At 44.0% G+C, this 25,245-nt stretch overlaps 2 protein-coding genes across 9 annotated transcripts in view; both read left to right on the plus strand.

Annotated features, from left to right (window-relative positions):
* Positions 1-479: 479 nt before the first annotated feature.
* On the plus strand, positions 480-22,157 carry SLC5A3 (solute carrier family 5 member 3). 4 transcript variants are annotated; one of them, XM_083818142.1, is made up of 3 exons: positions 482-624; positions 9,975-10,108; positions 13,926-22,157. In XM_083818142.1, exon 3 carries the CDS (start codon positions 14,228-14,230, stop codon positions 16,367-16,369), a length of 2,142 nt encoding a protein of 713 aa, XP_083674268.1. In that variant the 5' UTR covers positions 482-624; positions 9,975-10,108; positions 13,926-14,227; the 3' UTR covers positions 16,370-22,157. The 4 variants fall into 4 exon arrangements, with proteins under 4 accessions (XP_083674269.1, XP_083674268.1, XP_083674270.1 ...); XM_083818144.1 differs by having other exon boundaries at positions 9,975-10,089; XM_083818145.1 differs by having other exon boundaries at positions 606-624; positions 9,978-10,108.
* MRPS6 (mitochondrial ribosomal protein S6) overlaps positions 485-25,245 on the plus strand; it is a 46,048-nt gene continuing 21,287 nt past the window's right edge. Inside the window, exon 1 of one of the 5 annotated variants that reach the window (XM_083818170.1) lies at positions 485-624. In XM_083818170.1, coding sequence (XP_083674296.1) covers positions 580-624 — 45 coding nt within the window. In that variant the 5' untranslated portion in view covers positions 485-579. Of the gene's footprint in view, positions 625-23,583; positions 23,873-25,245 lie in introns of those variants that run through there. The other 4 variants (XM_083818167.1, XM_083818166.1, XM_083818168.1 and 1 more) reach the window with 4 other exon arrangements.

The raw sequence follows: 25,245 nt of genomic DNA on the forward strand, positions 1-25,245 counted from the left end.
CGGCCGTGGGCTGCGAGGCATGGCCGTGTGGTCCCGGGTGCCGAGAGGGGGGAGAAGGGGGCGGTCACAGTGGAAATTTCCACTCCCTGCAGCACCAGCAGCGGCGGCGAGGAAGAAGGCGGGCGCAAGCCCGGAGCCGCCGCAGGGGGGAGGCGCGGCTCGGGGGCCCCCCTTCGCCGGCGTCCCCCCGCGTCCCTCCGCCCCGCTGGGGGCCGGGGCAGCCCCCGGGCAGGAGGAGGAAAGGGAGGAGGCGGGCGGGAGGCAGCTGCCCCCCGGGCGGGCGTGTGCGGGACCGCGGCGGCGGCGGAGGCGGCGCCATCGGCGGGCAGGGGGCGGCGCGGTGGAGCCTGCGCAGCTGCCGGCGCCCTTTAAGCCGCGCCGCCCGCCCGCCCGCCCCGGTGTCTGTGCAGCCTGGGAGCCGCGCGGGCAGGAGCCGCCGCTGGGGACGCGCCTTCCTCTTCCTCCTCCTCCTCCTCATCTTTCCCCCCTTCTCCGGCACTGCCGCCCCCTTCCTCCCCGCTCACCCTCCGCATCCCTGCTCCTCCTCCTCCTCCTCCCGCCACCGCCGCCAGCCCTGCGATGCCCCGCTATGAACTGGCTTTGATCCTGAAAGCCATGCAACGGGTGAGTGAGGGAGGGGAGGCGGGAGGGAGGGAGCCAGCGGCGCCCGGCGGCCCCCCGGCACCTTACGGCCCCCCGGGGGGCTCCTCGCGTCCCCCCCTTGTCGCCCTGCCCCGGACCCTTCCCCCGGGGCGCCCCCCCGGCCCTTCTCCTCCCCCCGTGTTTTGAAGCGGAGTTGCGCAGCGTGCCTCAGCCTCCCGCGTGCGCCTCTCTCTGCCCTCTCTCCCCCTTTTTTATCTTTTTTTTGTTTTTCTCTTATTTCCCCCCAAAAGAGTTGGTAGCCGTGCACCCAGCAGCATAGCCCCCGCAGGTCTCAAGCCCGAGCACTAGGGTCTTAACCCCCTGTACCCCCCCCATACCCCTCCCCAGCCCCATTGACCCTCGCCCACCCCTCAGCCTCCCCCTTGGGGTGCCATGGGGTGCTGTAGGGTGCCCGGCTGGTGGCCTCCCCAGCGGGCCTGGCCTCGCCTCAGCAGAGGCAACACTGCGGGCATCCCCTTGGTGTGGGCAGGAGGCTGCCAGCCCCGTGCCCCTTTGGCCCTTGGAAGCCTCAAGACATCATTTTTTAAAATAATTGTTATTTTTTTTTTTTTTAGCGTAGTTAGCTTATTTAGCGTGCTTATTTTCCGTTGGTAACACCAGTTGAGCCCCGCTGATAGGGCCGGCCGTATCGCCCCTCCGAAGGGCTGCTGGCCGCCGCTGCCTTTGGCGACGCGGCGATAAGCCGGGGTGCGAGGGAGCGGGGTGACGCGATGCTCTTCCTCGGGCAGGAGCTGGGCCAGGGGTGTGCGTGTGGATCTGAGGGTAAATATTAATAAAATGGAAGCATCTCTGTCTAGGTAGATTTTTTTGTTTGTTTGTTTGTTTTTTGGAAAACAATAGCTGGTGCTGGTCCTTCGCCAGTCCTTCTGCAGCCTTTTGTTTATCTGCCACCTTCCCGCTTAATACGCGGTGCTGGTGTGGAAATGTAGCAGCACTTCTGCTAGCCTGCAGCCCTTCTGATCTCACCCGGTGTGAACACGTTTGCTCCTGCGTTTAACCTTTGTTTACATGAACACCTCTATCCGCAGTAGCATATCAGGAAGCTAAATAGCGTTGCTCTGTTTCTTCCGTAGTTATGGGAGCACGTCTTCATGCCTTACGTGTGCTACATATACTAGTACATTTCCATTCATTTTACATGTAGCATCCACATGTCAGGGTTGGCTTTTTTTTTTTTTTTAACTTGGCTTAACTGCAGAAGCTGTAGTAGACTTCTCAGGTGAGTCCCCTAGTGGAGAAACACGGCAACTGGAGCAAATCTGGTGGCATCGCTGCACCACCTCATGGAGCAGCGTTCAGCCTGACAAAACACGCTTCTCTCGGGCTTGTGTCACAGGGTGACTTCCATCCCCGTCCCCCCAGTCCACGTGTAAACTGTAGGTAAGGTGACGAGATGCTTTCTGTATACATGCTGCTCATGTGGGGAGATGCACTGTGCTATGCAGAACAGGGCAGAAGGCATAGGTAATCCAACATACTGAGACACCAATAAACTGACTGCTCTGAAAGAATGCCATGGTGTGCTATGCTGGTGGAAAGCATCTTTAATTCCAAGTGTTTGAGCACTGGGATGCAGGGATAAGCTTTTAGTTGTAAAATGCTTCTAAAGAGCCATTGATGCACTCAGGATTTAACATCTGCAACCTTTTTCTCTTTGACTCTCTAGTATACTCTTTCCTAGTAGTAGATGTATCTTAATGTGTCCTTTGTGGCGGTGGTAATACACTAAGTTTTGGTTCAGGAATACTGCTGTTTCTAATCTACCTTTGTCGTAGTTCTAAAGTCTAGGGAGTTAATCTCTACATGCTGTTTTTTTTTTTAAAGTATCTTACTACTGTTGCCTTTCCTGAGTAATGAAAACACTTGAAGAAAATTTCTGTACGGGTTATATGCTACGCAGTGTTGCTGCATCCTGACAAATGATCCTAATGATCCTATAACAACACACAATCTGAAGCATAATGCTAACTTTAATTAGTCAAAATACAGAGACCTGAATTCAGTCTGAAATTACACAGTGACTACATACTTCTTTCCTGTAGAAGCTGGAGTTATCCTATGCAGTCCTGAATAAATTATGTTGCTTCTTAACGCTGGTGCTCTCCGATACAACGACCCCAGGCAGATGTTCACCACACTAGCATGTCGGTCCCTCTGTACTGTGGCTGCAAGCTCTAATACCTCCTTCAGTCTGAGACTGGAGGGAGTGCTGGCTCTTCTCTTGGTGTCTGCGGTATTCTTCCTCATCTGACAGCTCCCCTGCCCTGCAAAAAAAATAAGCCCCTGCAGCCTGTCTTTCTTACGCTTTTAGCACTGTTGTTAACTCCTGCGGGCTCCCTGGCAGCTTGAGCGCAAACCTTTGCAGAGCTACAGTCTGGTAGGCTTTCACAGCTCTTTCTTCGGAGGCAAACATCGTGATTCTACGGGGTTTCCCCCGCCCACAATTGTTTTTAATAGTTGCCTTGGCATTTTCGTAGATCTAGGCAGAATAAACTCCCCCCCCCAGATCATTTTTGTTGCTTTAAACTCCCTTGCTCCCTAGTACTACCTGTGTCTGAGGCGGGTTCAAGTCATTCTTCTCTTGCACGTGGCTTCTGCTGGGATTGGGGCAGTCTGTTGTGCAGCAGCAAGGCTCCTCTGTATCCAGCTAGCCTCGGTGTGGTTGCAGGGCCCTCTGCTAGGGCATCGTGACCCTGCAGTCCCACCTGATGCTCCCATGTCCATTTCTTGGCAGATTTCCTCAGTCTCTTCAGCTTTCCTTTTGTTGCCTTAAAAAATGCAGTACCCAAAAGCCTGGGGGGGCGAGAGGGAAAAACTTACACTTCTCAAACTTTGTCACTGGTTGTCTGCATATACTTATCTCAAAAGATGATGGCTTTATTCTGAAGTCAAAGCTGAGCAACCATTCTCTGCCCTTTTTGTAGGTAGTGTATGATCAGGTGTGTGACTTCTACTACAAGTCTCATTTGTAGATTGCTCGTGCACAGAGTTCTCAGTCAGCAAAGACCCTGCTCTGACTCTCAAGAAAAACCTAAATAATAAAAATCCCTAAAAGCTCCCCCCCAGTTCAAATAACTTAAAAAGAGCAAAACCCCACAGCATTTCTTTGTGGCTTCACTGTCTTTGAGAAGCAGCTGCAGTGGGAGATTTGGATTGTATTGCTGTGTGGTTGAGTATGAGGAGGAGATGCTTTTGGAAAAAGAAGGATGTGAGGCCAGTGAAGTGAAATAATTGTAACTTATGGTAGAAATAATGAATTTTGCCTATGTCTGTGGCTTTTTTCACTCAAAATGCTGGTGACAAATAGCATGATGAGCTTGGAGAGGTTGGTGGCAGGCTTGTTACTGGTTATCAGCAGCACGCAGACGTGTGTAAAGACACACTGCCAACCTTCCAGAGCCGAAGTCAAAGACTGCAGGTGTGGGGAGGGTAGGGACACAAAGTGAGGACATAGCTGTTCATGCTCCAAACTTCACTCTCTGTAGCCAGAGATGATTTTCTAATTATTTCTAACTTTCTCCCAGGAGAGCAGCTTTCAGCGGGGGGGTTCTGGCGGGACAGGACCGCCAGCAGGAAGGGGCAGTGACCTGCTAGCAAATTTGCAGGAGCTCTCCCTTTGGGGAACGGGTTGTTTTCCAGGCAGGCTTCCTCTTGCTGCCCTCCTGATCCTGCCGAAACTCCCTGGGGAGTTCCTGCCGAAACGAGCCTGGGGAAGGAAGGAAGGAAGGAAGGGAAAGGGAAGGAAGAGCTGGAAATGGCTTCCTCATGCTCTGCTGCTGTTGAACAGCCTGATAGCCAGGTGGCAATGCAAGGCGCCCTGCTCCAAGCCCTGACCACCAGGGACCACAGGGCAGAGTGGGCAGGGACCCCCGTGCTTCTCTCACTGCTGCTCGGCTCATGGAGTTTGTGTGCCTGTCCTCGGCCAGACAGCACTGCAACTGCAGCTGAAGTGGCTGGGCAGTTTGAAGACTCTCCTTATAGAAGAGTATCTCACTGTAAGTAAGAAAGCGTGTCAAGATCTTATGAGCAGTGTGGTCTTCACCCGCAGCAAAGGACAAATCCACAGTACGTACCGTGGTCTGATCGCCTTGTTTCAGCAAAGCCCTGGGCTGGGGGACCCTCCGTGCCCCTCTCTAACATGACGGTGAATCTGGGCTCTCAGTCTGGCTAGCGGGTTCACACAGTGTGACTCGTTTTCAGCACCTGTTTGTTGCCTTCTGAGCAGGTTGCTCTGTTTCAGAAATGCCCTACCTGCCTTGGAGATTGTTCAGCTGTTTTAGGAAAGCCAAAGTAATGGGCAGTAGTGTTGCTTGACTGTTACGCTTAGTTGCTGCATAGGCAGCAGCAGCAATTGGGCTTTTGATTTCTGCTAGGAGGAGGGTGGGGGAAGCGAAGAGGGCAGTAAGCAGGCAGGTACTGTTTTTATTTTCCTGTGTCTTTGGTGAGCCTACCTGTTCTTGCAGCTGAATTACGAGTGCAGTCTTCCCTGCACATTCTTCCTCCCCGTCCTGCACGTGGTTGGGAAGGACTTGTGTACTGGGGGAGGTGCTGGAAAGAAGACCAAATAGTTGGAACCAAAAGAAGATTGGAAAGCCACAGGGTCTGCAGTTGACTGTCCTGTAGCAGTCAACCTTTTGTTTCCTGCCCTTAGCGTTTCTGTCAGAATTGCTGGAGTTGACCTGTTGGGAGAATGATACCCTCTTGGCTGACGTTTGCTGTTTTTCTATCTTAAGACCCAAGAATAGCCTGTCTTTTAAGTTTCTGCCAAGTGTGGGATATGTGCCTGGCTTGGATATGGGGGAGGTAGAGGATTATTCTCTTCTACGACGTAGTTTAAACCTTTTTATAGCAGATAGTTGTTAGCAAGATGAATTTGGCAAAGTTGTCCAAAGCGAGTACTAAGCTGATGGCAGGAATAAGATAGCCAAGAGCCTCTTGGTTCAGACAGGCTTATTCAGTGACTGAACGCGTGTATTGGGGTGTCCAGGTTAACTCTGCACCTCTTGTTCCCTCAGCTTTTAAGCCACGAGCCTGAGTGTTGAGGCAGGACGGTGGGCAGGGCCTTATGCCTGTGCTGGGACAGACAGACTTCTGTGGGATTTGGCTAGCTGCTCTTCAGCAGGCAGAAACGGCGGCTTAAACCTTAAGATAAGCATTCCCCTCTTTGCCCCTGCTACCTATTCAGCGCTCTGCTGTTCTCTCTTGGCTGTACATCTCTTCATTTGCTCACTGCGTGTGTGTATGGATATACGTACACATAGTGCATGTGATCAGGGAGATGCTTGTAAAATGAATGAAGGAGAACCTGTTGTGTTGATAAAATCATGTCATTGCGCTTTGTTGTTGTAAAAACCCTCAAGAGTGACTCTTTAAAAGATGTCCGTTATATCAGTTAGACTTACCTGCTGAATTAACTCAAGTCTGAATGTATGTATACACTTGTTTTCTTCTGTATATTCTGTAACGATGAAAGTTCTTGCTGTCTTACAAATTCTTTCAGGAGCTGATTTCTCAAAGTCCCTTGTTCCAGAGCCGTAATGCTGGCAGTTTCCATCAGAAACTTGCTTTGGGGGTTGTTGTCTATTGATCAAGTCACTTGTCTTGTTTTTTGTCAGACTCCAACCGGAGCAGGTTGTCAATTTTTCGAGCCGCAGCTGCTCAGAGCTCCTTTGCCACAAATCTCTGGTAGTGTAAATGTTGGTTATGTGCAAACAGTTGTCTGATGGTGCTGCTTGTATCAGCCTCTGTGCTGTTTAACTGAGAGCATAAAGAACCACCAGGTTATTCCCTTCAAAGCTGCCTACCTGCTGGACCAGCAGGGCTGTCTCTGGTGTGCATGCTGCAGAAGAGGCAAGAATGAGGCGAAAGGGGGCATTCAGTGAGGGGGAGGACCAATGGGTGAGATATACCTAGTCATGTCGAAGTGGGACAGAAAAAATGAGAAGTAAAAATTCAGAAAGCAAAGCAAGGTTTTTGCAAGCTAAGGACCCGTACTGTGGGAACACCAGTTCAAATACTGGCGCTGGAAATGAGACTGGAAATGAGAAATGCATCGCTCCTGGTGCGGAGAGGGAACAGAAACAAGCATGGGGCAGCAGATGGCGTAGAGTGTCATGAACCCTGGAAACGTGAATGGGAGGAACTACACAAGAATTGCTGTTCTGCTATTTCTTGCCTCCCTTTTTTTTTTAATAAATTTGTCCTCTTGCAAGCCAGTCTTTGTGCTTCAGTTACACAAACGTTTAAGGAATAATAAGTAAAAGCAGAGGTATATACAGAGCATGGATGGAGGAGGGGGAATGCATTCAATGAAGCTCTTGTGTTGAGACTATTTTAAAAGAAATTGGGTAGCTTTCACTGTAGGTAATTACAAAGAATAGTACTAGTTGTTCTTTAATAAAGATAACCTCATTTACGCCTCATTTTGGTGTCTTGAAATGCCTTAGAAGGATCAGAAATCTAGCAAGACCATCAGCAGACTAAGAAGTTTGGTGGAAGGCCTCAAACTTGAATTCTAGGATTATATATGTTCATGAAACTTCAGTCTCACTTATCAATTAAACTTGTGATGCTTCATGTTGTTGAAAGATGGTGGGCAACCATGAATGTGATTAGGATTATGGCAAAGTCCTGAATAAGCTTAATGAGTGTGTGTTTTGTGTGTTTCTTTTTAGTCTGGGAAATTCTGGGAAGAATTGCTTTCTGTTCTGCCCAGTTGCATGGTGACTCTCACTTCCAGTGCTCCTTTTTCTTTCTTCAAGTAGATTCTGAAGTCCCTACTCTCCTAGTCAAAATCCTCTTCAAATGGGGTGAACCAACATGTTTTCCTATTTGAGTTACGTCAGTTATTTTAGTTACTGGTGAGTGCTGGTAACCACCAACTGGATTGCATCTTTGTGCCTTGCAGCTAAAGAAAAAGATCATCTTGAGTAGTGGTAGAGAGAGACATTTGCTTTCTGATGGTGTGCTTTTTATAGGATGGTAACATCCGTCCTATGCACTTTATTATATGGTCCCAAGTCCTCTGTGGAAGTCAAATACTTGCATCCATTCTCTTGTTTTTCGTCTTTATCACTAACTACTTTGTTAAACTAATTTATCCACAGATAAGTAGCGCTCACCACTGAAAATGTCGGTGCCAATGAATGTCAATAGGCCACCATAAGAAGGAATTTGAGTCTTCAGGCTCAGGGTTCCTCAGCAGCTGCCAACATAGTATATCAGCTGACATCTTTACAGACTTACCTGGCATGGCAAATTCTGCCTGATGCCAGAACCTTCTCCCTTTTGCCGTCTCCTGGAGGAGGCACCCCTTCCCACCCCAGTAAAAATGGCTCGCTTTCCCTGTTTGCCCTATTGTGCTCTTTACCTAGTTACTGTTGACCATGTGCATTCTCTGTACCCTCCTTCCTCTTTTGCTTCCAGTTCCTGTGTAGGAGGAAGAAGGTCATGTGTCTATCTGGAGTTGCAAAGGAAAGCATGGTTTTCTTGCTGAGGGAAGGAGCTGCCTGCTCATAGTGACAACCCATCTGTGGGCATCTGAGCCTCGTGTCCATCTGCTGGAGTTTTGGTGAAGGCATGAATGATTCTGCTAATTTGCCAGAGAAGAGCAGTCCAGTCCCTCAGCAGTGCTGAGCAGCTGTACTTTCTACTCTCTTCAGGAACTGATAATATCTGTCACCTGTGTAAACATCAGCCAGTTCTTTGATCCGATAACCAGAAGAGGAAGTTCCTACCTACGTGTTTTCATTAAACTAGTAGTCAGTTTAACTTGAGTTGATGGACTAGTCTTCCTTAAGACCTAAGTTAGCAGACTACGGTATGCCTAGGTAGGCATGGAGCAGATGGTCTTTCTTTCTGGTAGCCCTCTATTTTAATAAAAAGGAAATTTCTCTCTCCTTTCTTCTGTCCTTGCCTTCCTCCCTTCTAGGTGTGTGGAGTTTTGAGGGGAGCGGTAGAAACTAATAATCTGTTACTCCTGGCACAGTGCTGGGGATTTGTGGGGAAAGAAGCCATCCAAATGTGAAAGCCACAGGCAGTGGCATGAAGTGGCTTGCTGAGGCACTGCTAGTGATGTAGGTTTCAGAAAATAAACCATCTTCCTCTTGCTTTGTCATCCTTTAGTAGCCTTGTAGCTTCTGTTGTGCTTGGAAGTGCTGCATAAGCACTACAGTAAAGCTGCATCCTCTTCTACTCAGTTTTTTTTCCCCTTAATTTGTGACTTGGAGGGGGAACCGAAGAGTTATATGCTTTTAAGGACAGGAGGTTGGGAGAGAATATATATATATATTATTTATTTTTAAATAATAAAAAAACCCTCGATCTACTATGTTAATGCTGTCAGTCACACTGGGCTTCAGCTGGCCTCATGATACTCCAGTTACTACTCCTGTAAGAGACCACAGTAGCATTTCATTCCTGATAGGCAAGTGCAGCACACCTCTCTGTAGAGAGATGCATCTCTCTACGTTTCTTCTGCTGAACTGTGTGCTGTGAGGTTACTTATTTCTCTAGTGTTTCCTTCAGCAGTCCTTTAGAAAAGAACGTATTATGGAGCAAGCTTCTTTTTCTGATGCTGCTGTAAAATGATGAAGAACAGCATTGGATGCATGGTGATTCCTGAGACCCCAGACATAAAAGCACAGTGCATGTTTGTAGTAACTCCTTTGAGTGGCCGGCTGATTTGAACTTTGCACCTGGAATCAGGCTTTTATGGTGGCAGCGATTTACACAGGTGCTACAGAGAGGCACCTGTGTTCTCCAAGGCAGCAGAAGTGTTAACCGTAGGCTCTGCAGCCCCAAACTGGAACTATGTGGCAAACAGGCTGAGCCAGGCAGCTGCTGATTCCGATAACTGTAAGGCCGTACTCCTCCTCTCCAGCCTGTTGAGCTGCTGGAAATGATGTTGCAGACTAACTCATTTGTTAGATGCTACAGGTCCACTGCTGCCTCTGAGTTTGCCTGCTTCCTATGATGTACTGTGTCTGTCTTGGGTGTGATCTCGCCTGGCCCATCTGACCCAGTTCCTCATTTTTGAGGGCAAGTCCTGAAACTCAGTTCCTGGATGTTTAGGGTTGTGTTGAGCAGCCCCTGCTTTCTCAAGGGCATGTGCTACATTAAGTTGATACGTATCAATTTTTGATGAAGAACATTTTGTTCTTTTTTTTTTTTGTATTGTAGAGTGCTGTAATAAATGGAATAGAGGTTTTCCTTTTTTACTTATTTTTTTCCCTGGGAGATAGGCTGCCTCAGACAGCCTTGTGTTTACTATGGAGCACTGAACAGGTAGGAACTTACTTGCGTTTCTGTAGCAGGTAGCCTGCAGCCTGAAAAGGACAGACAACACGCTCGAGGGGTTGAATGTTGTGCAGGCCTGCTCAAGGTGTGAAATCGTGGAGAAATCAGGTGTTGAGCCTGGCAATCTGGGTACGTTCCGCTTATGCAGGTGAGTTGTTCAATGGGTAAAATGCTGCTAGAATGAGTTACCATGCCCCTGGTTAAAAAGGTGGGAATGGAGAAATGCTATTTCAAAGAAAGACCCTCAAAACTACTCTGTAGTCTATGAATGAAGTTAAGTATATACTTCATACACTAACAAGTGAGAGTGGAGGCTACTGCGTGTGATATGTGGCCATCTGTATCCTCAAATTAACCCTTACAACTTTGGTCATTAAGACTGCAAGAGGAAAGGGAAGTAAACTGGGAAGCTTCCCATCTGCAAAGAAGAGAAATAGACTAAGCACAAACCAAATGGTTGCTTCAGGGCTAGAGCAGTTTGATTCTGGCGTATTTAAAGGCCCATCTTATTAGAAAAGCACTGTGGAGAAAGTTTTCCTTTAAAGCAATCATATGAATTTCTCCTAAAAATCCCACCCTCAGTCTGCTTCGCATTATCTAGTATCTCTTGAGGGAATTGAGACTTTTCTTTTCTTATAGCATGGGCTGCCTGTTGGAGAGACATGAGCATTGTTTCACCAGAGTTGTAGCCTTCTATCTTCGCACAAGAGGGAAAAACATTGTTTTGCGTCTTTGATACGATCCAGCCAGAAAACAGCTCTAGGGAAAAAATTCACAGTCCTTGGCAGCAATGCTGTCTTTCTGTCTCTTTTTTTTTTTTTCTGTCAGTACCACAATGTATGCTGCTCTAATAACTTGAGATTAAACTCGCATGGGGCGTCTCAAAAGTCCTTCTCAAGACTTGAGGTCATAACTTGCTGAAAGTTCAGAGGGACGAGTCTCATTTTCGTAATAAAAAAAAGTTCCAGGGTTATTTTAGAATTAGGTCTAATAAGAAACTGGTACAAGAGGCTACTTTAGTACAGTAATTTAGTGACAGTGCAGCAAATTTTTAGTGGCTACTGAAAACTTCCCACCTTCCTCCTAGAGCAAGCTGAACCCTGCATATTTCAGATGTTGATTACAAAGGTGATGGTACAAAGCCTCTGTAGACTGCTTGTTTAAAATGCATGATTTGGCTGTACCTTCCAGTGGAAAATACTCAAGAAACTTCACGTATTGTTTATTTTGGTTAGAACTAGCCCGTAGTAGTTTGGCAAGTATCCTAATTGAGAAACGTCACAATTCAAGGGCAGCTGCATCTTCTACTTTACGCATTTTTCAGAGGGATTGAATGTGCTTGTGATAGCCATACTGTGAGCTGGGTACCTCTTCTATCAGGTAGATATAGTTTCATTGAATGTTTTCATGATTTATATATGTCACAATATAGTATAGTTTTGCAAGGTCATTGATTAACCTACAGGGAAAATGTTGAGAAGTGAACTAAAGTTCAAGTCCAACATTTTTTTGGTAACAGAGCAGAACAGTAGAAGAGGGAGAGTATAACTTACTATTTCTTTAGCTTGCCCATTATTCTGACTCTCTTTGTAGTAGTTTTTCTTCTTTTCTGCCATGTCTCAGTTATATCTCTTCTTCCACTTCCCTTAAAATACTTGCGTTGTTGGCATAAATGTTAGAATGTGGTTGCACTTGAAAACTTAGGGGAATATAGCAAAAGAAGCAACGCTGTTAAAGTGTTACCTGAAAGTGCTTAAGAGCAAGGATAGTGTGCAACACTTGCATCTGATGGCACCATACGATCTGAAGTGTCTAGAATTTTATGTTGGGTTAAACTAAACCGTGGAGTAGACCACTTAACTTCTGCTGCAATTGTGGGTGGGGATAAATATGAATTCTTCTATGGAAGAATTTAAAATACATCTGTGGCTTGAGGCTTATGAGCACGATAAATTTAGCACACTACTGTAATCAGTCCATTTTGTGCCATGTCTCCGTAGTCTCTCATTATTGGCTATAGCTCCCGCAGAATGAATATCTGTATTCTCATGTGGGTTTGTGGTGGTGTTGGGGAACCCTTATTATCTTGTTCTGATTCTGAGCTACTGTTGAAAAACAGCCAGCTCATACAAGTAACATGATTGTGAATTTCTCGTTAAGGCTGAAGTTGTGGTTTGCTGTAAGCTTTTTTTAAAATGCATCTGCCTTAATGAGAAGTGCACATTCCTATGTCAGCACCTTTGCTGCCATCAGTAAGGCATGAAGTAAGGCAGAGGGTGCGTGCACGCATGTTTTTCAACCTTAACTACAGCTTATTATGGTCTATTTGAGAACGTGTAATGTTTTTATTTACTTTTAACAAAATGAATATGCTACAGGGGTGCTGAACAGGAAACTGCCCAAATACTGCTATGTTATCTAGGTGTTTGTATTAATCAGAGATAAATTAAAGGGGAAATCAGAGCTTCAGTGATTCTGCAAGTGAGATGGAAGGGGGAGTACCTTAAACTGATGCTTGTAGGACTTAGAAAGCTGATAGACCTTATGGTCAGAACAGCAGCTGGTGATTTGTGTACCTACCTTTGTCAGTGTGTGGGAAAGAGGAATGGGGTCAGACCCTGTTCTTAATAAGCTTGAATACCAAGGCTGTGCCTATTAGGTAATGGGAGCAGAAAAACCTTATGTTCAGCCCTTTGTAAACCCATTAAATGGTTTTGGGTGGGCATAGGTAAATGATGTTTTCCAATGTAGAAATAGGAGATAGAAGCATCCTTTCTCATCCTTTCTCCATGGGAGAGACAGGAATCATAGTGCATCTCTTTAATCCCCTCATCCTTTTCCACCTTCTTTGTTATTTGCCAGCAAAACATTTTTATTCCCTTTCCTCCACTTTGAGTGCTGCAGTCCTGGTTGTTTAAATGAGTTCCTGTGTTCACTGATGTGCTTTGGTGGAATGGGGTATGACTGGCGGGGTTCAGGAATAGAACAGCAGAGTATGCTTGGCTTCCAAACTTTCTGCCCCTGAGGCTGGTTAATGGGATCCTCTTCATACTTGGGTGCAAAGGGGTGGTGCTGGGAACAGCACTTCCTGGCATCCTAGCGACTGGAAGCTGCCAAAATCCATCTGGTTCTTCCTCCTGGTGCCTAGAGTGCTCCCAGAGGATCCCAAAACCATGTGAGTACAGGTATCAAAAGGCATTTGGAAGACAGAAATACCCTAAAGCTGGATGTCAGGCATAGTTTTGCTTTTGTCATCTGGCCGAATGGGACTTTCTTCACTCTGTGTGTGTGTGTGTGTGGTATGCATGAAGAGCTTTCAGAATAAAATGTAGCCCTGTTGTGATAACCTGTACCCAGACAGGTGCAAACTTGCTTAAATCCTGCAGAATAACCTCGATTCTCCAGGGGATCTTAAATGTATGTTGTTTTTTTGACAGCATTATGTCCTCACTTTGATGCTAGTTCTAGCAGCCAGCTGGTGTCTCAAGTGCATGCATGTGACATCAGGATCTATCAGGATTTGTGGGGTGCAGTGCTAGGGAAATGCAGGAAATGATGAGCCAGGTTAAAGTTCCTTTCTGTTTTCTCTTTTTCCTAAGATTGTCTGCAAGGGGAAGGCCTTTTCAGTGACTTGAGAAATAGACTCGAGAGACTGTAAAGTAATGAAATAATAAAAATGCATTTGTGTTTCTTGCCTTGTTCTGGGGAATTTGGGTCACTTAATAGTCCGGAATTGCCGCGCCTCTTAAGGTACTTGTTAAAGTTGACTTATAAAAGGAATTACTTCTTAGTTTTACAAGTATTTAATTTATGTGTATTATGGATTGCATAAATGCAGCAGGAAATGTAAGGGGGAAAATCTGTGGTGTTCAGTGATTGTTTTGCTAGACTTCAAATTTTTTCTCATTACTTCATGAAATTCTTCTCTAATTCAATCTTTGTCTTTTGTCTTTGCTGCCTTGCAGGGTTGGTACAGTAGGCCTCACTAAACTTAGCTGCAACTAAGAATTTCTCCTACATCAACTGAGTTAAGGCTGATGCTCTTGTGGAATGTGGATTAAAAGTGCGTGCTAAGTTCCAAATTTCCATTTGAGAAGCGGAGAAAGTAAATGTACCACAACCACCAGCATCAGGACAGCAAACCAAGGGACAAAGAATTTGATCCGCAGTGTTGATATATGTTAACTGGTTCACGTGTTGCTTAAGAGACGTTTGCTGGGGGGCGAGAAGTGGACGTCAGCTGTGCGAAGTCATTTTGTTTACAAAAATGAGGGCTTCTTTGGAAACAGCAGACATTGCCATTGTGGCTCTGTACTTCGTGCTTGTAATGTGCATAGGTTTTTTTGCCATGTGGAAATACAATCGAAGCACCGTAAGTGGCTACTTCTTGGCAGGGCGTTCTATGACCTGGGTAGCTATCGGTGCATCTTTGTTTGTGAGCAATATTGGAAGTGAACATTTCATTGGGCTCGCAGGATCTGGAGCGGCAAGTGGATTTGCAGTAGGTGCATGGGAATTCAACGCCTTAATGCTTTTGCAGCTTTTAGGATGGGTCTTCGTCCCCGTCTACATCCGGTCAGGAGTGTACACCATGCCTGAATACCTGTCCAAGCGTTTTGGAGGGCATAGAATTCAAATCTATTTTGCAGCGTTGTCTCTAATTCTTTATATCTTCACCAAACTTTCAGTTGACTTGTATTCAGGGGCACTTTTTATTCAAGAATCGCTAGGTTGGAACCTCTATTTGTCAGTAATCCTCCTTATTGGAATGACTGCGCTGTTGACTGTGACTGGAGGTCTTGTGGCTGTCATCTACACAGACACCCTTCAAGCTCTGCTTATGATTATCGGTGCCCTCACACTTATGATCTTAAGTATTCTGGAGGTTGGTGGGTTTGAAGAAGTTAAAAGAAGGTATATGTTAGCATCACCAAATATTACGTCTATCTTGTTAACCTACAACATTTCCACTACCGATTCCTGCAATGTGGACCCAAAGCCTGACGCTCTTAAAATGTTGCGCGAGCCAACAGATGAAGATATTCCCTGGCCTGGATTTTTGTTGGGACAGACCCCAGCTTCTGTCTGGTACTGGTGTGCTGACCAAGTCATAGTTCAGAGAGTTTTAGCTGCAAAAAACATTGCTCATGCCAAAGGATCCACTCTGATGGCAGGCTTCTTAAAGTTGCTGCCAATGTTTATTATAGTTGTCCCAGGGATGATTTCACGAATACTGTTTGCAGATGATATCGCCTGCATTAATCCAGAACACTGCTTTCAAGTCTGCGGGAGCAGAGCTGGATGCTCTAACATCGCCTACCCACGGTTGGTGATGAAACTTGTACCAGTTGGTCTGCGGGGACTGATGATGGCTGTGATGATTGCTGCACTGATGAGTGACTTGGACTCTATATTCAACAGTGCCAGCACCATATTCACGCTTGATGTCTACAAACTCATTCGGAAGAGCGCGACGTCTAGAGAACTGATGATTGTAGGAAGAGTCTTTGTGGCGTTCATGGTAGTTATAAGCATTGCCTGGGTCCCAATAATCGTAGAAATGCAAGGCGGTCAGATGTACCTTTATATTCAAGAGGTAGCAGACTATCTGACCCCACCGGTGGCTGCTCTGTTTCTTATGGGTATATTTTGGAAGCGTTGCAATGAACAGGGGGCGTTTTATGGTGGAATGGCTGGGTTTGTCCTCGGCGCGATACGGTTGGTACTGGCGTTTATCTATCGCGCTCCAGAGTGTAACCAGCCAGATACTAGGCCAAGCTTTATCAAAAACATCCATTACATGTATGTCGCTACGGCTCTGTTCTGGATCACTGGGATTGTGACCTTTATAGTAAGCCTGCTTACGCCTCCGCCTACAAAGGAACAGGTTCGGACAACCACTTTCTGGGCTGTGAGAAACAGGAATGTAAAAGAGAATACTGCGAAGGGGGAGCTGTACAAAGTGCAAGAAAAGAACATCTTGAGGTGCAATGAAAACGCTAATCATATCATTCCAAATGGCAAATCTGAAGAAAACATTAAAAATATTAAGCCTGAGGATATCAATCTTCTGGTCACTTGCAGAGATGACAGCAACCCAGTGATTTCTGTAAGTCACTCTGAAGTCGAGACACCAGTTGATTGCTATTCGAACGGACAAGCAGCTTTGATGGGTGAGAAAAAGCGCGAGGAAGAAACTGATGATAGAGAGAGACATTTGAAATTCATAGATTGGTTCTGTGGCTTTAAAAGTAAAAACATGAACAAGAGAGCTGTTCGGGAGATCGAGGAAGAGACTGTTTGTTTACAAATGCTGGAAGAGACTCCAAAAGTTAAGCTATTACTAAATACTGGACTGGTCTGTGTCTGTTCGCTTGGAATATTCATGTTTGTCTATTTCTCTTTGTGAGTGAATAGTGAACTTTTAAGGGTATGGCTAAACATACAGAAGTTGATACAGGTCTCTGGAGATTTTTTTTATTTTTTTTCCAAATAACATAACCGCAACCCAGGCATTGTTTACGCTATAATTGTAAAATCAACTCAACTTTAGCCTATTTAGAGACCATTTGAGACATGTTGTCCTATTTCTGCTGAAGGCAGAATGTGTTGTGTGGTGTCTCCCTTTTCCCCTTTGTCTTTTTTTCTTCTCTTTTCTTTTCCCCATTTGCAGTATTAACCTTTTCTTTTTCCACGAATACATGTATAAATATACCAAAGGCAGGCAGGTGGCTGTGTTTGAAGTCAGGCAGCTCTAGAGTTCAGTCAACATGAAGGTGAAGATAACAAGTAATCATTTACCTATGTGTAAAATCTGAAACGATTAAAGCTGTGTTGAAAGATTTTAAATGTAAGGCTGTGATACACATTATTGTATAGTTGTTCTTTGTAACGTAACTGTGTTACCTTGGCCAACTTAATACATATGAATTTTGCTCAATGCTTCTAGTTATTTCAGTTTCTCAGTTCTCTTATGGCAACAACAGGATGATATTTTCCTCATCTTGTAGTATTTAAAATGTGATACCTGTCAATAGCTTTCTGTCATTTTTCCCTGTAAGGAAATGTTTGTTTTTTTTTTTTAAATTCACTGTTAATTCCATTACTGAAAAATTGGTGTATTTAAAAACAAAAACACCCTGGAGATAAACTGTCAATGGGGGGAGGAGGAAAGGAACTATCTTTATCGGACATTTGTAGTATGTTGAAAGAATATATATTCAACCTTGTCTGTCCCCAAACCTTTAGCCTTGTATTATCATTGACATAATCAGGGTTAGCCTCTTTGTAGAGAAAAGCCTACACATAGGTTCTACCATGTGGGAGAAAGAGAAATGTGAGGCTTGCATGTCTTCAGTTTGGCAAACACACCAAAAAATAACTCTCTTCCTCTGTGATGTATGTATAAAAGGAAATATTCTGCAGCCCTACCACTGCTGAGTCTGTAAAGGGACAAAAAGAAGTGGGAAGGGAGGAGGAGGTTGGGCGAAGAGGTGGAAGGGGTCCTTATTTTCCAGAGTCCTTTTACCTAATGCCTTCCCCCACTTCTCCTTCCACTCCCAGACCTTTTTTAAGGAATGAGTCACGAGGGATTCTGTGTCAGGAGATGAGGAGCAACTGGAGTAGTAATCTGTGCCGGCATTTGAGGACTCCTCAAAAAAACAACAACCCAAAAACCTGAACCTTTTCCTGGGCAGTTGCGGGTGGCTAGTAGGTGTTGAGGCAGTCAGGGTCTCTCCTCCCAGAGGATGGTGACAAAGTCCTCCAGTTCTGTGGGGTATCTGTGCTGGTGAATTGATGGGGTCCAGCAGACCAAAAGGCAGCAGAGTGGGGGTTTTGTCCACTGCCCCCCCAGTAAAACAGGAGGACCTGTCCCCAGGCCAGGTGCTTCTGCCCTTACTGGAAACTGGCAGCGATCAGCTTGGTAGCCATTGCTTAGCCAGGCCACGGCCTGGTTACGTGCGTAGTCACAGACTGGACGAAGTCGGGGCTTGGTGTCAGGCCCTGAGGCCTGCTGACAGTGTGGCTGCACTCCCTTCGAGCTCCCTTGCCCCACAGAACTGCCTCCAAAATTAATTCGTGCAGCTGTCTTTGCTCCTGAGCTTGTCTGGGGAATTGTATGGGAGACCAGTAACCAGCCAGACCAAAAACAGCCCAAGGGACCATGCTGACTGTGTAACAGTGTAGATTCAAGAGTCCAGAAATGTCTCCTTGGCACAGTCTAATTTAATAATGTAAACTTAAGAAAAAGTTCTGTAGAGATGAAATTTGAGTTTATCTTGCCATTGACTGTTGGAGAAAGTTTGCTTTCTATTACAGTGGTCCCATAAGCTGCAGGCTGTCTAAATAGCTTATAGTAGTATGTTGAGTATAATGCATATTTTCAGGTAAACTGATCAGTGTCTAGTTTTGTGGGGGATTTTCCGTTTTGTTTTGAAATCAGTCAAATCCCATTAGTTCTGAGACTCTAATTGGAGGATGAGATATCTGACTTTTGTCCACTTTTAGTTGTTGCTGCTGGAAGGTAGAGTAACTGGAAATACGGTAATAAGCGTCAGAGCTGTGTTGGAATATATGGAGGAGAGGAGAGTTACCATACCTGAGTCTTGATGTTAATACCAGTGTGACAAGATGTGTGGCTGCCTTCATTCAGAAAAAAAATGAAATCCTTTTTAGTAGTACTAGGTAAAGTCCTAGTATGTGAAGTGTGTTAATGGAATCTCAATTCATGAGTGGGGGGAACTGGGAAGGATGATATTATATGTAAAGTAAGATACAAAACATAATTAATTGCTTCTGTGCAGGTTAAAGTAGTCTAGAACAAAAATTTACTGATCATAGTGGAGTGAAAGATAAATTTAGAGGGTAAGGATAAGTGTCAGATCAGCAATATCTCCTTGAAAACTGTAGGATCTAGAATGTAAGATTTGGCACAGGGAAAGAGACTCACGTGCCAGGCACTGTCCCTTACTAACTCGGCATGTTTTTCCATCAGCGGCTGGTACTTGGGTTTTCCAGACCAGTCCTCTTGGCTCTGGTACTAACAAATGCATTGTCACCTAACCTGTGAAGTCAGGTTAGCTCAGGGACCCTGTTGCTTCATCCTTGCTTATTTTTCCAGGGTGCCTTACCTGGTTATGAAGCTGAAGGCATGGCTTTTATTGCCACCTGAATAGTGGTTTGCTTATAATGTCTTTTCCTTGGTTGTTTTTCCGCATTTCTTCCCCCAGGCCATTTGCTGTTTAAACAGAACTTTGTTTAAATAGTTAATGCATAGGATGCATGTATCCTGGGCAGTATTAACTACAATCAAATCTATGATGAAATTGATTCTTCGACCATCATATGGAGTCACAATCCTTCCCAAATGTACAGTGCAACATTTGACTGTTGATTCTGAGATACTCTGCATTCCAGTTAATATATTCTTTCTTCTGCTAAACTAACAAGTTGCTGAATTAATCACAGTGATAATTGGCAGGCAGTCAGAATCTTTAAGAAGTAATACTTTGCATCCCCCACCTTTCAAACTGTTATTGTGAAGAAGCTTTTAAGCAAATTGTTTCTCCAGCGTTTTTTCTCTTGAAAACGTTTCTATGCTACTCTCTGCCTAACGTCGGCCTCTTCAATTGTGTTCTGTTTGTATGTCTTAGAGGTCATAAAACTTGCTAATACTCTTTGCTGCATGTAACCACTTAATGAAAACACTTTATCCAAAAAAAAAAAAAATAAAAAAATTAAGGCTTCAAGCAAACTGTTGGTGAGCAAATACCTCACCTTGAGTTATGGACTACAGTGTAAGAAGCTGCTTGAGGGTTTTTTATAGCGTAAACATGCCTTTGCTAATTTTCTGGTCATGACCTACCTAGAACCCTGGTTAATATGTTTTGGTTCGAGCACCAACTTTTCAGTCTGGTAAAACCACAGAGTGTCTCCCATAATGGACAATCGGTTCCATAAATTTTAATGACTGGCCTCCTCCGAGGTGGGACTGGCTAGCTGTGCAGGGGTAGAGCCAGGAGGACACTTGGCTTCTGTCTCTGCAGTGAGGGGTTTATTTATTGCCTTGAACTTAGAATGACAGTCTTGAAAAAGTTGTTTTGGAATGACACCTTTTTTGTTGTTATTCCCCTTAACTTATTTTTCTGTTAAGATATTTGAATCTTCTCCCAGAAATTTGTTAGAAGCCTTTTATTTAAATAAGAAAAAAAAAAAAAGTCAAAAACGAAGGCTTCGTGAGCACTTAATAGTACATTCTGGGAGACAGTTCTTATTTAATTTTTTTTAAATGAATGATTTGAAGCTATTCTCTGCCAAAGGTTGTTTTTTTTTTTTAAACTGTTGTTTTGTTTTTGTTTTTCCTGTTAGCTTTTGCTAATACCTGAAAGGAAATGGTGAGAGTTTTGTAAGAAATTAAAATGGCCTTCAGTATACCCTTTGTATTTTTTTTACTTCTCCAAATCTGTGTTTCCCTTTTCACCCTTATCCCAGAAGGGCCAGCATGAGACTTCTGATGCAAGTCATGAAAGTACTGTAACTGAGTAGTGGAAAGGATTTCCCACAAGGTTACAGTGAAGTGGGCAGAGCCATCAAAGGATCTCTGCATGAACACTTAAAGCAGAAGATGCTTACAACTTTAAAACATACAGCTTTATTTTTTTTATATATATATTTTTTTAAATCCTAAGATAAAGGAGGTGTTGGGAGATGCTCCCTTTCAGAGAACAGGATACGTGGAAGAAGTTGGAGTTTGTAAGCTCTAACTCTTTTGAGGAAATCTTTGGATTTAGCATGTATAGCAAAGCAAAAATACTCATCTGTTAATTTGGTATTCTGTATGTTCTGTGCCCTTAAATGTAATTGTTTTGAAAATAAAACTAACCTTGTTACGTGATGTTAAAAAGCAAACTTGTGTGCAATGTTTTAATTTTTTTTAAGAAAATGTTTGTATATAATTAAATGGTTTAATGTGCTTTAATTGGCCTAAGGTAAAGAGTAGTCCTAGAATGTAAACATATATAATTAGGATTTCTGATTTCACTGTGAGATCTCTGAACTCTCTTGTTTTGCAAAGTGGTTTGTTTTGTTTACAAAACACTTTCTATGATTTCTTTTATGGTGTTGGTTCAAAGGCATTTGCTTCACTTCTGTTCTAATATTGAATTCATGGTATAGTGACATCTGGTGACACTTAGCATTATCAGTTTCACTGTGTAAAGTCAGACACTTTGAGCAAAAATGGTAATGATATGACAATTCTCTGTGTCTATGAATACACGTTTTTAAATGAGGTGGTTATAAAAATAGTTGCTGTGCAAAATGTTAGTAGTCTTCTTCAAGAAGAAAGCAAATTTTCTAATATCACTAGAGCAGTCTCTTCATTCATCTTATTTTTGAAGCACAGTGTCAAAGTGATGCTGCTTTACCTTGTATCTCTGATATAATGTTTTTTTTAAATATCTGTGAAGTATTTTTTTTGTTGCTGTTGTATTTTTCTGCAGATTTTATATAAAATACCAGTTAATGAACTGCCTTTTTTTTTAAACTATTCAACTAAAATACATTTCAGACCAAAACCAAATGATATCATATAGCATTTGAAACCTGCCTTTTTTCCTTGTCCCTTTTTTTCTTTTTTTTTCTGTTTTGTTTTGAAATAAGCCAAATGGGCATGTAGATAAGATCGCTATAATGGATCCAGGTCTCTCTTTTGGTAAAGTGTTATTTAAAGGTCTATTAAGATCTTATAAGACAATATACTGAAAAAATTATTGTAGTAGGAATATAGTTTTAGAAGTGTTAATGAGATTAATACAGCTTAATTATACTTGTAAGTTGCTACTGTCCATAATGACAAGCTTTTTGTCATAGAAACGATGTATGATAAATTAATTTTGGTCTAGTGTATAGAATTATCATATTGCTATAAATCTTTGAAGTAAATCTGATGCAAATTTTCATAGTTAGCATTGCTGGCCCTGTGTATACTGTTCTTTGTATACTGTATGCATATTATTTTGCCTACTGCATTAGTCTTCAAACTAAAACTCTTGTTAGAGAGTATTTGGATACTTCAGACTGTGTTTCTTGCAGTTTACATTCCTTTACCATGGCATTTTGTCCTGTCTAAAAGTATTGTATGGAAATGTTTAAAACTTCTGTACAAAGTTTCAATAAAAATAGAGGAAAAACCAGAATAGATACTTGTGAAGCTGTTTTGAAGAACCTGTATGTAATTGTGTCTCATGGATTCTTGCCTGTGATAAGCCTTCCATCTCTATGTAAGAATACCTCCCCTGTTGCTGAAAGGCAAACCTCTTGAAGCAGGGCACGGGCGTTTGGTTGGAGGAGTAAAACAGAGAACAACCACAACAAAACCCGAGTCCTTTAAAACTTCAGCAAGATCTCAAAATATGGTCGCAGAATTTGGCTGCAAAATTTAAGGCCAACTCATGCTGTGGGTGAGGTGTGTGGGTGGTCTAATCTGCTCTTTCTGCAACCAGGAGGTCAGGATGCTAGCAGCGGAAGGCTAGCCACCTGATGCACCTTGCAGAGCAGCAGCTTACGTGCAAAACAAATCAGGGGTGAGCCCTAATTTAGCAGCTCAGTCTTGCTGGACATAGTGTAAAACCACTTTTTTTTTTTTTCCCTCCTATAGGCCAGCTGTTGCTGCATTAAGCAGTTCTTGAATGGGACAGGCACCTTTAGTCTTGGTACTAGAGTATACTTAAATACCGGTAGTTGTGCTGCCACTATCCCTATGGGACAACACCAGCCTATATGCCTCGGTGGCTTTCTTCTGTTTTACTTCTGACAGTGATCTAGAATCAATCCTGGTGCCTGAGCCCTCCAAGGAGCCTGTGCTGATGGTCATGCTCTGAGAACGATGAGCATGATGTTTACTGCCTGAGAGGAAGCAGTTACAGCTTGCAAGAGTCAGTGCTTAGATCTTTGCCTTGGGGCTAGGAGGGATATCTGCTCGTGATTTGTACTTGAAAAAGATTAAAATATCGGCACAGTTCTGGAAGAGGAGACCAAATGCGGGTCTTCCACTTCTCTCCCAGTCCTCCATAATGACATATTTGAGCTAATAGCCATGGAAAGCGTGGTGTGAATCATGTTTTCATTGACCAGGGGAGAAAGTTCAGGAAGAAGGGGGGCAGGCCTGGTGATTAAACACCTGTGGAATGGTGTCCAAGATCTTTTAGAGCTGGGAAAAATTAAGGACACCAAACACACATCTTCAGCTGTGCAATAAGTGTTGCATCCATCAAATTTATTCTTGATATTCTCTTTTGCTGCTGTGTTTTAAAAGAAAAGTGGAAGCTTGGTGGTTGTTTGTTAAAGGAATGAGTCTGAAACATCACTGGAGAGGAAGGGTTGGGCTCAGAATGAAAAATAAGTAGAGCTTCTTGCCTGCAGACTTAGTGTGGATTTGTGATTTCTGTAAGGGAGTGGAACCCTCACGTTTTTATTAGTTAGCTGTTAATTAATTGGTTTTCTAATTAGCTTATTAGGTGATTATTCAGTGAGCAGCTTTCCATTTCATTGATTTTAAAGGAGGTTCAAGAAGCCTTTGTCACCAGCTGGTTCTATTTGTGTTAATTAGCAATCACTCTCTCAGCCCCCAATTTATGGATGCTTGAGACCTTAATACTTCTTTGGGCGTGGAGTCCTGGCCCAGGCAAGTGGTGGGCATGTTTTGCAAATGCTGCAGCAGCATTTATTTTGAGGGTGCACTGGAAAAACTCAAGGAGATGGTGGTAATGAGTACTCTTTGCCTACTGGCGGTAAAGTGAATTCTCCCTCCTTGGATGTGGTTGCCCTAGTTTGCGCTATGTGTGCGTTGTGCCAGGAAAATCAGCGAGGCAGAAAGTTTGAATTCTGTGCCTTTTTTCCCCCTGCCTGCCTAGTAAGTGCATTTAATCAGGGTGTAATTTGCAATTTGTTTTTTTTTTGATGTTTTTTTGAGGAGTATGTAGACTGATAGGGATAAGGTGATGCTTTGATTTCATGGCTGTCATAACCCCTGAGCTAGTCAATTATTTTTAATACTTACCTAAACCATGGAACTAGTTTTGTAAATTAGCTTTGAATATCTCTGTATAGGTATGTGTATATAAATATACATGTTGTGCAAGGGAGAATTTCACCAAGAAATTGCCAAGGTTTCAGTTTCGTTTACGCACGCCAACTGGTTGAAACAGTGTGATTTCCACCCTATGTGCTATTCTGGTTCAGAGTCAAGGACGATTAATTTTCTGCAAAAGCAGGAGGATTTTAAACCTACGGCCATGGTTCCACACACTCTCTGTAAAGATTATTACTTATTCAGTGTTTTTCTTAGTCCTGACACTTGTTATATAGCACTAAGGATGACTATGATGGGTATAACAGCTAAATACTAGGAATCGGATCTCCTGTTCTAGTCTTTAAGTCTAGTCTTTAACATTTCTTCCGTTTAAGGACTTAGACTAGTCTGGTGCTAATGGTACACCCTCACTCTAGAGTGTTTGGGGCTTCATGGGAACATATCCCAAGACCTGATGGCTACAGTGGATGCTTTGGACAGTTGCATGTAACTCTTCAAGGACTGGGCTCTTGTTGGAGCTCCAAGGCTGGAAGCCTTTGACCGGGAAATGTTGAAATTAACTATCTGTGACCTTTGCAGCTGTGACTGTCTCCCAAACTGGTGTTTGTCTTCTGGAAGGTGTGCAGTGCCAGCCTCCTTCGCTGCTGCGCACATTTCCCCCAATTACAGATGTGTGAAAGCTGACTTGAAAAATACCTAGCGTGCTGAAAGTGTCCAGTGCAATTACACTGAAAGAATCCCTGCGGGTTTTGAGCTGCCTGCGCGTGTGCCGTGTCAGACAGCGAGCTGGTCCCTGCAGGGAAAAGTACCAGGCTCAGTGTCACCTATCTGGGGCTGGACAGGGAGGCAGCCGGCGTTGTAAATGCTGTGATGTTGCATGCTGTTTGCAACACAGCGAAGCCCTTCTTGTTCATGATACCTCTGATTTTGTCCCTGAAGTGTCCAGGACAGCAAAGTCACAGCAGCAATGTGACAATGGTTTGATTCACCTCCCTCCCCTGACTTGCACAGAAGCCAAGGAATCGAGGTGATGGGCAGCTGAAGGAATTGCTTAGCTGTGCGTGTTCAGGCAGCCTTTTCCTTTCAAACACTGATGGTAAGGGGGACAAATGGGTTTGGCTTACCTTGGAATAGCAGCCATCACTTTTGGACCCCTTCTGTCAGTGTCTGTAAGTCTTCCAGGCTGTAGTTAA

Source organism: Anser anser (assembly GCF_964211835.1).
Source record: "Anser anser genome assembly, chromosome: 1".
In the NCBI taxonomy this organism is placed as follows: domain Eukaryota; kingdom Metazoa; phylum Chordata; class Aves; order Anseriformes; family Anatidae; genus Anser; species Anser anser.